General features: G+C 48.9%; 1 protein-coding gene across 1 annotated transcript; it reads right to left on the reverse strand.

The window, feature by feature from the left end:
* Nucleotides 1-1,675: 1,675 nt before the first annotated feature.
* Nucleotides 1,676-13,931, reverse strand: MPC1 (mitochondrial pyruvate carrier 1). The gene is made up of 5 exons (XM_070377015.1): nt 13,739-13,931; nt 12,213-12,216; nt 3,559-3,655; nt 2,555-2,687; nt 1,676-2,203 (listed from the first exon to the last, which is right to left on the reverse strand). Exons 1-5 carry the CDS (start codon nt 13,807-13,809, stop codon nt 2,179-2,181), a joined length of 330 nt encoding a protein of 109 aa, XP_070233116.1. The 5' UTR covers nt 13,810-13,931; the 3' UTR covers nt 1,676-2,178.
* Between the last annotated feature and the right edge of the window lie 1,340 nt (nt 13,932-15,271).

A 15,271-nucleotide genomic window follows, 5' to 3' on the forward strand; every position in this document is an offset into this window, starting at 1 on the left:
TACTCACACTCCGCCCAGTACCCAGATGCGATGCCCTGCGGGCACCCTGCAGGGAGCAGGCACTGCACCCGGAGGGCAGATCAAATAGCCACCACATTCTGTGATAACTCACTTCTCATGTCGCCCCAAGACAAGGCCTGGTACATTCACAGGAGGAGCACAGAGCTGGAAGGCCCGGAGTCCACGCTCCCAGGAGGGTTCCGCCCAGCCCGCTGGGAGAACGAAGTTTTCATACCCTTTGACCAGCCTCTCTGATGAGCTTTTCACTCACAAACGGAATGCCCGCTTGTTCTGAGTGTCCTTTCTGCTAATGATGCACCGGTCATTTTAAAGGAACCAAGAACCTTTAAGAGAGGAAGTCTGGTTCTGGGTCACAGCTGTCCTGTTGGTGCTGATGCTGTGTTAGGAGCTGGATTCCAGCCAGCAACGCTGCACCCGAACCTTTTCTCATCGTTCTGGGGTCCAGGCGTGCGTCCTCGCCGGGACTCTGCACAGACCCCGTCGGGAAGCTGGCCCCCAGGGCCCTCAGCGCCCGCTCTGATGTGGGCTGTGCACCTCGAGGGGCCCATGGGCCCCTTCCCTGAGCCCCGTGCCCAGCACACATCCTGGTCGTCCATGTCCACTCTGGGCAGAAATGGCCCTGCCGGCCCGTCCGCGTTTCCTCAGCAGGTGCCCCAGGTGTGAGAGCTGGCAGATGGTATCAGTCTCCCAACTGTCACCTTGAGCTATGCGGGCTCCTTGATGGCACTAGAGACGGGTAGGGCAGGTTCTCCAAGGTGCAAGGGGGAGGGGAGGATCCCAGAGCACAGACTACCAGTGGTGGCTCCGGACTGGACAGGCCGTGAGGCTGCTTTATATGCTCCTGGGTGGTGTGCGTTGCTTACAAGTTGTTACGTGTGCAACCGGTCCAGCAGAAGGCGCTGTTTAATTAAGCCCATCCAGGCTCAGATCCAAAGTTCCTTTCAACCACCCTCACCTGCAGGCAGCCCCGGAGGCATGAACCTGACCTAGGGGGAAGGGCTTGTCCCGGGTCCCCCATCTGTGGTGGATGCAGCCTCGAGGCAGGAGGCCCCAGTCACACGGGCCCCCTGCCCCCTTGCCTCTGGTTCAGCGGGGACAGGCTGGCTGAGAAGACGGGACACAGAGCCTGCGGACTCCTCTGTCCATCTGCCTCCCTCGTCCATGACCGCCAGAGCACAGCAAACCTGCTCCCGTCTACGGGGCAGCATTAGAAACCCCAGCCGTGCTGCGTGCTGACCCGAGGCGTCAGGACAGGCTCCTCGGGCCGCCCCACCCCCGCCCTCCGAGCGTGCCCCTGCCCGGGGTCAGCCTCCCCTCCCAGTGCCGCACACAGCGCTGCCCACGAGGTGTTGCCGCGTGCCGGGGGCCTGCAGTCCCCACAGCTTCCCCGGAAACAGCACGGGTGTGCCCAGGACACCTCGGCAGGGTCCAGGTGCAGGCCCGGGGCACCCACTTTCCATTGCCTGCCCACAAGGCAGAGGGCACTATGAGCAGCAGGGACCGGGGGTGCCCTCCGAAGCAGGCCCCGGCCTGTCACTGCCCACTGCCGGCTCACCCACTTTCAGGGAGCTCCAGTTTTCACCTGTAAGTGTCCTTTCTGGGAAACAGCTCTTCAGTTTCTTAACAAACACAGCAAAGTATTTAATCATACTCATTTCACAAATATTTAAATCATTTATTGTCATTAATTTACAGCATTTCAATATACACACTGCACGGAAGTACAAATAGCTTTTCAAACACTGGCAATGTGCTTTCCGGTATGTGGCCAGCTGTCAGCCGGGTCATGGTCATTAAGGATATGCCTTCTGAGTACTTAAATGCTAATGGTTACAAATTTTGTTCTCTTCAGTTTTTCACTAAGTATATTCTTACAGATAATACACATATTACTGCAGATAAAACCTTCATTGAGAATTATTAAATTGATTGCATATTTGTGCTACTCTTTCTGAAGAGAAGAAAATATTCAGTACTCATAAGGCAGCAGAGAGTTGGTTTAGGGACTCTGCTATGTCTAGAAAAATAGTCCGGTTAGTAAAAATAGCATTCCGCGTATTTTCCTCAGCAAGACTATTCATGATGGTGGAATCCGTGACTCGGCAACAGCAGCTGGCGATGCAGTCCCTTCAAAGGCCGGTTCTTCATCTCCCGTTGTTACGCTGATGCCTTTTTAGACATCCTGGGAAGAAGCACAAGGCAAAATCCAGTGAGGAAACAACTTCTCCACCAGCCTCAAAGGTCAGGAGGGCTTTAAGAAAGGGCATGGAGAGCTTGGTGTACCCGTGTTTCAAGTCAGGATTTTACAGAAACAGTGATCTCCTACTTCATGCCAACGTTCCTGTTTTAATCAGTGACTTTTCACTCTGCTGTATTAACCGCCCAATCACTGTTTCAAATTCTTGGCATAGTTTTGCTCTGAATCAAGTCTCCCCAGCTGCGGACGCACTTCTGTCCACACCCACACCCTAGAGGTTTCTGCTCCACTCCGCCCAGCTCCTCAAAGCACAAAGGGTGAGAGGGGTCTGCTCACTCGTGCCGGATCAGCCGTCCTCCCTGGATGAGCTGTGCTACTTCATTGGTGGCGTGGCAGGCGAACAGGAGCCAGTTCCGAGGCTGCACCTTGTAGGCGAATCTCATGAACGTGAGGGAGTAACAGCAGAGGGCTGTCAGGACACGCAAGACAGAGTGTGACTGACAGCCGCCAAGATCGAGGGCTGCTGGGCCGACTGCCTCAACACAAGAGCCTCTTCTGCTACAACCTTTGCATGCTTCCGCAAACGGGAAGCTCATGAGATGGTTTGCCCCGCAGCTGGGTACGCTGCTGTTTATTAAAGTCAGCGCGCAGACATCAGTTCTGAGCTCCTTTTCTGTCCCCTAGAATTGTTTACGGAGAAGGCAATGGCACCCCACTCCAGTACTCTTGCCTGGAAAATCCCATGGACAGAGGAGCCTGGTAGGCTGCAGTCCATGGGGTCGCAAAGAGTTGGACAGGACTGAGCAACTTCACTTTCACTCACTCTTCTCACTTTCATGCACTGGAGAAGGAAATGGCAACCCACTCCAGTGTTCTTGCCTGGAGAATCCCAGGGACGGGGGAGCCTGGTGGGCTGTTGTCTATGGGGTCACACAGAATCGGACACGACTGAAGCGACTTAGCAGCAGCAGCAGAATTGTTTATAGTCTGTTATCTGAAAGACCTGCCATTTAATCCCCTCAATATGTTTTACAGTCAAATATTAAGAGTTTCAAGTAAACTTAAAGATACTTTTTCTGAATAAAGCTCAAGAGGGACACACTCTTTAACTGGGGTACTAAATCTGAAAGGCAGACAGGACCCTAACAAATTCTTCTAAACACAGGAGCCCAGTTTCTCCCTTCTGTGTGACGTAAGGTCTCTCGAAGCCAGCAGGCTCTGTGGTACTTTCTAACGTGACTGCAGTATCTGGGGCAACAAACTTGAAACGTACGCAGGAGCTGTATCATGCTATAATTATACATAAAAATCCTCCCAGTTATTCACATCTGCGTCCTTACCAAATGTCATCCGCCCACTGATAATCTCTGGGGACTTCTTCATGTCATTGATGGCGGCAATGGGAAGACCCCAGTTGGCTACTGGGCCCCAAAAGTGCTATAAAAAATGAGGAGAGAAAGAAGAGGAAAAGTGAAGATGGAGCCATGAACAGCTGCAACTTCTACCTTAGATGGTAACGCGAACTGTGCAGTTAACCCCTGGGTTACCAGGCAGGCAGGCGCTGGGCTGTGGAAGTACTGGCCTATGAACCAGCAGTTCTCACAGGTGAGACCCCAAACCGAAAGGAGCAGGCACTTTACCAAGGTCCCTGCTAACTTCCAGGTGACAGTTAAGTAATCTCTGATGATCTCATTTAGAGAATTTTCAAATGAGATCAACTTCTTGCATAATTCAGTCTTGCCACAACTGAACTTAGACCTTGTTAGAACTATTCTCTGCAATGTTTAAATCTATCAGAACTTCTTTTTTCAAGTTTTCATTAAGATATGTGTCAGTATCTCTTAAAATACAGACCCTAAGTTGCATACTTTTTCTGAAGAAAATAACTTAGAAAGGGAAGAAACTGCTTTCAGTTCATATGATCATATTCAGATCAGAGAACCAAAAAATTTATACTTGGAACCTCAGATAGTATGAAATAAAGATTGAAAAATACTTTTAAAATAATAGTAGCAACCTGTACTTAGAAAATGGACCAACCGTTTCTTACCTGCAACCACAGCCATCACAGGGCACCAAGACTTAGTTGTCCGTGCTGAACAGCAGTGACAGCCAATTTAATTTAGTTTCTGAGGCTGAAATAAGCCCAGGGGCTTTCCCTATTAAACTAAAACTTGTCTTATTTATGCACAATTTGCAAATAATACTTGAAAGTATGAAGGAGGGAATCCCTGGCGCCAGTGGTTAGGCCTAAGTCTCTCACTTGGGAGGCCCAGGTCTGATCCCTGGCTGGGGAACTAAGATTCCCACAAGCTACGCGGCACAGCCGAAAAAATAAAAGTAAAATGTGAAGGAAACCACACGTCATTGGCTAAAGACCCTTTTTGGTTATCAGAACATTAAGCAGTGCTTTATTTCTGCCTATCCCAGCATTTAAGATAAATTTAGACTGCAGAATACATTTCTAGATCTGCATTTTTTAATACTGACCAAGATTCATTAAAATTCAAAACCTCCTAAGAATGAGAAAGGGAAATGCAAAAAAAAATAAATGAGAATTACGTTTGTCATGATCTAATACTTTGAAATGTTTGCATGATATGCTTGACGCAAGCACGAGGCCATGCCTTGAGAAGCTATCCAGCGTCAGAGCTGTCCTGTTCCATCATGCTGGGAACTGTGGCGTCCACGTCTGAGTTACGGACCCCGTGACTTAGGCACGGCTGCTGCACAGAACCTCTGGGGTGCTGGGGTGGCTAATTAGTCCTGCTTTCAGACTGGATTCTGTTAGATACGCACGGCTGAAGCTTTCCTAGTTCCGGTGTCTAGATGGGGGCTGGCCGTGTCCCTTCTTCCTCACCCTCCAGACCTCTGGTGACACAATGTCTCCCCCTCCTCACCTGCCTACTTCAGGGCGGGGCCTGTCCTTCCCTTGTGGCCCCTCACTTTATTCCACATCATCTTCTTCTCCACTTTTTTTTACCATGTCAGTCTATTGCCATCACTTGCTGTTTAACTGTTTCCCATCACTCTGCTCTGCTCAGCGACCTCTGAGCTACACATCACGCACACGGCTCCCTGCGGGGCTCGGCCATGCCAGGCGTCTGCATCACCGCTGTGGCCAGACAGTGGAGGCCTTGGCGTGAATCTGAAACCTGAGGCAGGCCGGGGACTTCCTGTCACACGGCAGTGCTCACAGTTTCACTGGCCTGAGTGTAGGGTCATGTGACACAGGGTTCTGCAAGTCAAGGGCTATATATACACTTGTGGTTATAAGCACTGAGCTATACCTAAGATACATTTCTTAAAAAGAACATAAACGGTAAATGTAATTTCAACACTAGTTACGAAATTATCTAACTGCAGAATCCATCTTTTCTATCTAGTACGAGGCTCCAGTTGTCACTCCAGTTGTCCACTGGAGTAACATCTGGCCTGTGCTGCAGATGGTTGTAGGTCAGTGCTGATCCTCTAGGGAAGTCAGCGTCCAGAGGAGCCCAAGGACCCAGGGGGCACTGGAGGCGCCCCCGGCCTGAGGCCTGCAGGATGGAGGCAGGATGTGCTATTTCCTGTCCATAACTCTGCTATGGCACAAAGTCTGCAGAAGCCTTGAGCGAAGGAGAGATAGGCTCTTACCGTACTATTTCGTGAGGAGCCGCCGAGGTTCGGACAGGAAAGACATAGGGAAGAAAAAAAAAAAAAAGATCAGATGCTTTGAAACATTTCAGTTTCTTTAACGGCACACGTGTCCACGTCTCAGTAACAGAACAACAACACAAGCATCACATTTTTAAAAAAGATGATTTAGTGGTATTTCTAACAATAACCTTGACCTAACGAAAGTAAACCTTAATTTTATCAAAAATAAACTTAATCCTTAAAGCCAGGCTACCCAATGAGAATATAATACAAGTCACACACAGGAGCCACATAAGGAAGTTAAAGATTTCTAGAAGCTATGTTCACAAAAATGAAAAACAGGGGTTAACCTTATTTATTCCAATGTTTCAAAATATTTTAATTTGGACATGTAATCAAGAACAACCTCACGATGAGGCATTTTACATTCTTTTTTGACTCTAAGTCTCTGAGATCCAGTGGGTGCCAACACTCCCGGGACACCTCAGCCTGGACTGGCCACCCTCCACAAGCTCCACGGCCACTTGGGGCTGGGGGCTCTCAGACTGGACAGCACGGGCTTCAAGGGAACATTTGAGAACAACTAGTTGGACAGAAGCACAGTGCTGCAGAATTCTATCCACAACGAACTTTCCACTCTCACTGACTAACAGGCTATCGCCAGAACATAAGCCCCTAAAAATAGGCGTGTAATTCTATATCTGTTCAGACTGAAACTCTGGTCCAAGTGACAGCCAGCATTCACAAGGCATTCAGACAATGTTTGCTGAATAAAGAGAAAAATCTTTCAATGTTAAGTGAATTGTTTTCCTGAATGTTAAAACTAATGCCATTCAGAAATATGTCAAGTTACTTTTATTGCTGAAAGGGTAGTTCTTCTTTCCAGGACATAGCTGAATAGTTCTGTTAAGGCCAACTTTATTAAAATGCAGCTTACTTCCCTGGTGGCTCAGACGGTAAAGTGTCTGTCTACAATGCAGGAGACCCGGGTTTGATCCCTGGGTCAGGAAGATCCCCTGGAGAAGGAAGTGGCAATCCACTCCAGATTTTCCATTTTCTTGCCTGGAAAATCCCATGGACAGGGGAGCCTGGTAGGCTACAGTCCATGGGGTCGCAAAGAGTCAGACACAACTGAGCGACTTCACTTTCACTGAAAGAATCACTGGAATAAAACGATAAAAATCTTTATACACACAGTCACATCCGAAGAACTCATCTTGTCCTTTTGTTCTTGGGCATGTCGCATGATTCCCCCAGCCAGGAATGAAACCCGCGCCCTGCACTGGAAGCGGAGTCTCAACCCCTGAACCACCAGGGAGGTCCCTCCTCTAGTTGTTTCGAGTTAGGGCTCAAGAAGTTCTAATTTTCAGCATGAAAGTACTTGCCAAAGGTGCTGACAATACCCTTCAAGCAGCTTCCAGTATGAAGTACGACCAGCCTAGAAGGAGCCCGTCTTTCACAGGTAAGTGAGCTGTTTTCACAGACGCCATTTCCACTGGGGAACAAGCAGGTCCCATCTGAGCACAGGGCTTTACTGGGGAGCAATGTCCTAAGCCGGTCAGGGCAGGGTCTGGCCGTTTACAGGCTGCAGTCACCTCTGGGGTTGCTCTCGTCTGTTCAGGGTCTGAACACAGGCGTTTTATTCATCGATCAATGACCAATGGCTGTTTGGTTTTTTTCCCCTACAAATTATTTCAAAAATATTCCAAGATGTAGTTCTTAAAATCCAAAATGTCAACTTGATAATTCAGTTTTCAATTCAGAACTGTCTCCTTGGATTGTACAATAGTTCAAACTCTACCCTATTTTACAACAGGCGACCTTAGGGCAGATCATAGAGGAATGTGAAGGAGGAATTACTTTCTGCCACCATTCCCTGCTCCGTATGAAAGTCCTATGTGAAGCTGATCACAAAAATAATGTTGATCACATCACTTTAATAGTGGTTTAATGATTATAAAACGACCTTGAGAATAAAACTGTTCTAAACATCTTTGGGAAATACAAAAATCCATAACTCAACGTCTCTTAATTCTGCGTCAGAGTTGTCCAAAACGTGAATCAACTATCAGCCAAAAAATCTAAAAGGACACTGGTGCAGGGCCAAACTAGAAAAGAAAAGTTTCCCAGGATGTGTGAATATCTGTTCTAAAGAAAGATACACCTAAAAGCATACAGACTGCGCCTGGGGACAGGGACATACACTGGAGAGCACCTCTCTCCACTCGGGACGCGCCTGCACTTCAGAACAGAACAAAACACCCTCAAAACAGACACAGGTTCTCCCGGTTCACCTGACCTTGCATTTTCGTGAAGGAGAAACCAGGTAAGAATGTCGATGGAGGGACTTCCGTGGTGGGCCAGTGGCTAAGACTCTGCACTCCCAAGGCAGGGAGCCCCAGGGTCGATCCCTGGTCAGGGAACAAAACCCCATCTGCCCCAGCTAAGATCCCACCTGCCCCAACCAAAGACCCTACCTGACCCAACTAAAGATCTTGCACAGCCAAATAAATAAATACTTTTTTAAAAAAGCAGAATGATAATGGAGGTGACAGAGGAGGAGGACCAGGACCACCCTAAATAAACGTTGCCTTCTGTCCCTCCTTTATCTGAATGCTGCTCATCTGGTCCCAGGTCCGTCCCACACCCATTTTTATTTTCAACAAGTCTCCTGGGTGCTGCCAATTTGCTTCCTTTTCCTAAAATTACTGACAGTAATTGTTAGCTTTCTCTGCAAGTACTCTGGGTAATTTAGGTAATTTATAACTTGCTTATGCAGTACTAAAAGGATCCTAGCATAGTCTGTCTGTATCGCTCCTGAGAGAAAAGTAAGATTCTGAGATATTCTAGACCGCAACTCTCTTAGAGGCTGAAAATGGTGATCACCATTTCATTTATTCTCACCAACTTTTACCTGATTTTCTACTTCAAGTTAAAATCAGGGAGTTTTTACAAATCATAATGTGTGATATTCAATTGGTCAAAACTAAACTGGAAGGGAGAAAAGAGACTCTTGTGGCCAGTTCTGCTTCAACACTCAGCCTCAGAAAGTGTGTGCAGGTCATTTACATGACGGCAAGCAAAGCCAAGGGCAGGGCGTGGAAGCTCCCGGCAGAGAAGGGAGACACACACAGGAGAGGAAGTGCAGAGACAGCACCGACACCTTCTTTTCAAAACCAGTCTTGTGCGTAAGTGCTTCCCTCCAAATCTTAAACAGACATTCCTGTCTTGGCTTCACAACCTGGGCGTCCAGAGGCTCTCGACGTCTCAACTTCTCTGCGTGGTTTGGATCTTAGTTTTCCCGTAAGGCCAGCGAAGCGCTGGACCATCTGATGTCTGAGGACCATTCAGCTGTAACATTCTTTTCTATTTGGAAAGATTTCTGTTTTCCCCTGCAACTTCTCCCTTGGGTATTAAGTATAAATTCTTAAAGCTCTCCTGGAAGCTTAGAAGTTAAAATTAACAGAATAGAAAACCTTATTAACTGGAGAATACTCACTGCAAACACCCAACTTACCTGGGGTTTATAACAGCATGCTGACTGATACACTGATTTTCTAACACTCATGATCTAGGCTTACTTAAGAAGACCTCCTTTGAACGTATGTCACATACACATCCATTCACTCCTCCAGGAAGGGGATACATCTCTGGTATAAACATGCACAGACTGACAGACCACAAAACACACATCCTATCTCCAAGCTTAGCTGCTCCTTCAAATTTAGTTTTCTTAATTCAGGAGGGAGAATGAGAGAAGACGACCCCCCTGCCCCCCTCAAAAAGCTATCTTCTTTTGCTTTCCACTGAGAAGGTATGTGAGGAAATGGTTTACTCTTCTTTAAAAAGATAACAGAATAGAGATCCAGAAAGTTCTTGATTCAACATTTTCATTAAGGTAAGAAGAAGAAATCAGGGAAAGGAAAGCTGAAAGGCACCAAAAGGAGAGTACCAGGAACCCAGGGACTAAGCACGGAATATTCATAAAAATATGTTAATAGAACATTTCCTTCGGTAAGTATACACAGCACTATGCTGTGTCATCAAACAGTTACCGAAGCACAAAAACCAAGAAATTTGTCCAAGACGACACAGCTGGAAGCAACGGGGCTCGGATTCAAACCCATCATCAAATTCAGCACTAAGCGCAGTAACGCTACCAGCGCACACAGCAAGACTATTGCAATTTCTTAAGATTTTAACACTGAGACCCTATTTTGATGTCCCAGTTGTCCGAGTAATGCCTTTTAGAGCTGTTTTCATCCATACCAGATCCAAACAAAATCCACACACTGCCTTTGGTTAGAGCCTGCTCTTTCAACTCAGGTTTCTTGACCAAAAAAAAAAAAAATCAACATTTTAAAATACACTTGAAAATTCACTTCAGTAAGAGAGGCATTTCAATCTTATTCAGAAAATGTAACTGACAGGAGTTTATAATCTATGTGAAACATGATTTTGAATTTTTGCTGCATACGTCAGCTCTGTCGTTAGTAAGATGACTTTAAAACTCTACAACAGCTTTACTTTGGAAAACCTCTATACCCCTTTGGCAGGCTGTAAGAAGGCTGGAGCTCTTGAGTCGTCCAGGATTGCAAAGAATGTCGAACTGACGAGATGAGCAGGCCCAGAACCCCATTTCTGATTGGAGGAGAATATGAAACTGTCCTCTTACTGCTTCACCTGCTTTTCCGGAAGCAAAGCGGGGGCTGTAAGGAGGGCTGGAAGAGCGGACAGGGGAAACGCCCCCGATGAGCCCTGGGGAGGGGTCTGTCTGTCTGGGGAAAGCTAATACAAGAGATTCTGGTGAAACTTTCGACACCAGTCCTCAAACCTGTCCTCAGTCACCGCTTGGCAGGCTGGCATGAGATCCCACTGCTGCCAAGAACAGCAGAGCAAACAAACCCAGTAGGACGCTCGCTTCCTCCGCTCAGTCCACAAAAGTATTTCCAGGTAAAAATACACAGCTTTACACCTTGTGAAAATGAGGGGGACCCTGTAAGGGCTTTCTGGGTACAAAAGCCCCTCCACGCCCCCACTTCTTGTTACAGAAAAGGGCTTTAATCTCCAAGGCCTTCCTGAAGTTCCCAAGGGCAGATTCAGGCAGTTACTAATGGGGAAAGTGAGGAAACACAGCAAGAAGGAAATGGCAGCAAGAAAAGTACGGAAAGAGTAAACAATATTTCAGTGACAAACCAAGTCCTAGCTCCTCCTAAAGGGATACACACAACAGTCTAACAGACCTTTGAGCTGTTCTGCAGGAACAAAGACCCCACCCATGGTGGGGGTGGTGACTACATTCCCACCATGAGAAGCTGGAACTGGAAGGTTGTCATTAAGATTCCCCAAATCACCTGGTTACGTCACCACCCGCCAGTCGGAAGTCCACAAGCTGGTCACACACCCTGCAGCCCTCGCTCTTCTGTTCCGTGTCTTTAAGAACCCTTTCTTGAGAGTCATCTGGGAGTCTGGGTCTTTTGAACATGAGCCGCCCCTTCGTGGTTTGCAGGGACCCTGCAATAAACACGGCACTTTCCTTCCCCACCATGCCGGGTCAGGAGATTGGCTTTGTTGTGTATAGGGTGCATAGACTCAAGCTCTGTTCAGTAAAATCCACATTTATGATTTTAACTTTTCCCCTAACAGGAAACTTTTAAAAATGTTTCTGCTACAAAGACAGCAAGATATAATAGAAATACACAGTGATTTGGGGTTTCCAACTATTTTCACACCCCTCATCTGGTTTAATGTTCTCAACAACCCAGTGAGACAGGACATTGTGATTAAGCCCATTTCATAGATGGGGTAAATAAAGTCCACTGGGATTGACTGCTGGGGATACCTTGGCCTGAAGTCATTCTTCGGAAGCACTTTCCTGGATGCTGCGATTCTCTTCCTCATTTAGTCGGAGCTTAATACAATGAAAGCAATGCTAGAGAAGTTATACAAACATTAAAGGTACATGAACTTAACCTCTGAAAAAAGGTCACACACATCAAAGCATTCAACTGAAATGCTTGGCTCTCAGACACCTATCTAGTAGAAAAAATATAAATTTAGAAAAGTGGGCTAACTCTCTTCCTTGAAAATACATATATTCTACAAACTCTTCCTAGGTGATCCCCAGCATATTTCTAATGTGGATAAGATTTCGTTCTTAATTACACCACACAGCTTTATCTTTAGTTGTCCTTAACTATTAGGAAGGCTCATCCACAGGAGAAAACATCAATAAAACCTAAGGTAGTATCTGAAGCCATAGGGAAACTTAACTGCAGGGACTAAGCACACAGCCTCACATGACAACTTTGCTCAGACTTTCCAGGATATTAACCTGATAAATACTGTACTCCACAGTACTAAACATCTATCTTAATTAACCACAGTCCTATACAAGTACAGAAAGTTTTTTTTTTTTAGAAAACACAAGAGTGAAGTTCTTGATCCCAAATTTACGGCAGAAAATTATTTTTCTTACCCTACTGATCTTTAAAATTAGAAGTAAACAGTATTTGCAATAAGATTCAGAATTTTTAAAAATTATATATATATTTCTACTGGTAAGTGAAGCTGCCTTCATACCGTACCCTATGGATGGTCACACTTTTTGCTGTCATTGAGTGAGTGAGTGACGTCGCGCAGTTGTGTCCGACTCTGTGACCCCCTGGGCTGTAGCCTACCAGGCTCCTCTGTCCACGGGATTTTCCAGGCAAGAGTACTGGAGTGGATTGCCATTTCCTTCTCCAGGGGATCTTCCCGACCCAGGGATTGAACCCGGGTCTCCCGCATTGTAGACAAACGCTTTACCGTCTGAGCCACCAGGGAAGTCTTTTACCTCTTTACTATATTAAACTGTTGGAAAACACTGCAGAGCTCAATTTACCTAGATTTAAGAAAATCACACAAATAAAAACTAAAATTTAAAATTATTCTCCAGGGAAGAATACTGGAGTGGGTTGCCATGCCCTCCTCCAAGGGACCTTCCCCACACAGGGACTGAACCTCTTTAGTCTCCTGCACTGGCAAGCCGGTTCTTCACCAGTACCGCCACCTGGGAAGCCCCCAAATAAACTATATAAAACGGCTTTGAAGTTTTATGAAACATTTTGAAATACAAAGCAGGCGTCTCAAGGCTAGAGATAGAATTAAAATACAGAAAGTGTCTTCAGGCCTTTCATCCCGCCAAAGCCCTTTCTACCTGGAATGGAAAACACCATGTAAAAAAGCGTGCGCTTGGTTGGCAGAATATTCGTCTGTAAAACTGTGTTGGATATGACTCCCTCCCACCCACGCCTGACCTCCTGAGGCTGAGAAGCGCGAAGGACGAGTCGACCCGGCGGGCTCGGTGCCCTTGTGGCGGAGAAGGAGCCCTGGCCCCCGCCGCTCCGCTTGCCCCGCGCGACTCCAGGGCGCGCCCTCCCCGCGCCCGCCCGCCGCACACCTGCCGGGCAGGTGCCGGGAGGCGGAGCCCCGGCCCCCCTCGCCGGACCCGGCCGGCTCTCAGCGCTCGCCCGCGCCGGGGCTCCACCTGCGCCCCACTGTCCGGAGGCCCCTGCGCCGCGGCCCCTCAGCCGCCGGCCCGCTACCCTGGGACCCTGTTCGGCTGACTGCACTCCCGCCCGCCCCGCGCCCCTCGTCACGCACGCCATCGGCTCCAGAGCCCGGAGCCCTCTGAGGGTTCAGGGTCCGGCCGGGGGACTCGTCCAGGTTTTGGCCCCGGGGGACTCGTCCAGGGTCCGGTCCCGGAGGACTCGTCACCTCAGGAGTGACCGGACTCCCGCCCGCCCCGCTGCCCGCGGCGCCCCTCGTCACGCGCGCCATCCGCTCCGGAGCCCGGAGTCCTCTGCGCGTCCAGGGTCCGGCCCCGGGGGGACTCGTCACCTCATGAGGTAGTCCCGGAAGTCCTTGCTCCGGACATAGTCCGCCGCCTTCCGCACCAGCGCGCCTGCCATGGCCGTGCCGGACACCTAGCTGCCCGCGGTGCCCTCGCCGCAGCTCCTCGGATCCCAATGACACCCGGCGAAGCGGACAGCGCGGACACCGCACCCTACCGCCCGCGCGCGTCACGACAGCTCGGCCCCGCCTTACGGCCGCCGCCCGGCTCTCGGCCTACTGGAGGGCGCTGAGCGCGAGACGGCGGCGCCGATTGGCTGGCGCTCGCCGCACACCTCCGCCCCGCCCCTCAGAGGCGGTGCGCGCGGGGGGGAGGGGGAGGGCCGCTGCCGTAAAACGGCCGGGGCCCGGCGGCGATTGGCTAGCGGTTGCTAGGCAGCCGAGCGGGCGCGCGCCCGGCGGCAAGTGACAGCTTCGTGGCTCGCGGGTCTGTTCTCGCCGCCCACAGGGGCTCGCTACCCGCCTCTCGTGGGCTTTTGCAGCGGCCGCAGGCCCCGGAAAGGCGGCATGCCCAGAAGCCGCCCTCTGTACCGGCAGGGGAGTCGGTCACAAGCTCAGGACCGACGCCGGAGCTGCAGAGCCATGTGCGGGGCGAGCCGTGGGGAGAGGTAGACGTGGGAGCGCCCGGCTGTTCTGAGTTTTGGTTTGTATTTATTGTGAATGTTTTACACTGGCCCAAACGGTGGAGGAATGAGTCAATTTAAAGGCCTTTGGTGGGGAGAAAGCAGGGAGGGGCGGCGGGCAAGAGGCCCTGGGGCATCTCTGGCAAAGACTTCAACTGGAATGTAAACACCATTATTATTTATTTATTTTTAATATGGGAGGATGGGAAACGATTTCCATAGCCACCAAAGGGACAGAGTCAAAGAAATAGGCCTGCGTCCTTTCCACGGAATGCCTAAAAGGTAAGGGGGCTGTGCCTTCTGATATGAAAATACAGCCCGCAGGACCCTGTGGGGCCTCCTGGGGAGCGGCCTTCCTCCCCGCCTCCCCGGTTCTCTGCTTTACCAGATAGTAGTATCTGATGCACATTTCCGGAGTTGCTTTATAGATATGAAAACACCCCACCATAAGGAAGATTTAACTACCGTGAGCATATAGTCCCAGGCTGCATGGAGCCAAAGACTGATAAAGGTAACCCCTGTGACACCACCCTGTTCCCTCACCATCAGCCAGTCAGAGGCTTGTGCACCAGGTGGTCACTATACCTTGCTATTCAGAGTGCTTTGCCAAAACCTTTCAGGAAGTTTGGGGTTTTTTTAATTTTTTTAAGGCTTTAGCCACCTAATTCCTTGCCTAGCCCTGCAGAAAACCTTTCTCTCCTCCAAATGCCAATGCTTATGTTTGTTTGGCCTCAGTGTGGGACACAGGAACTTGTGCTAACAGAAAGATCTTTAAGATATATAGGAAAAAATTAAGGTGCAGAATCCTGTGTGTAGTATGCTACTCATTTGTGCATAGAGACAAAGTATATAAATTTGTGTTTCCAAAGATCAAGAGAAATGTTGGCAATGGCTGCCT

This window comes from Bos mutus, chromosome 9 (genome assembly GCF_027580195.1).
Source record: "Bos mutus isolate GX-2022 chromosome 9, NWIPB_WYAK_1.1, whole genome shotgun sequence".
NCBI lineage: Eukaryota > Metazoa > Chordata > Mammalia > Artiodactyla > Bovidae > Bos > Bos mutus.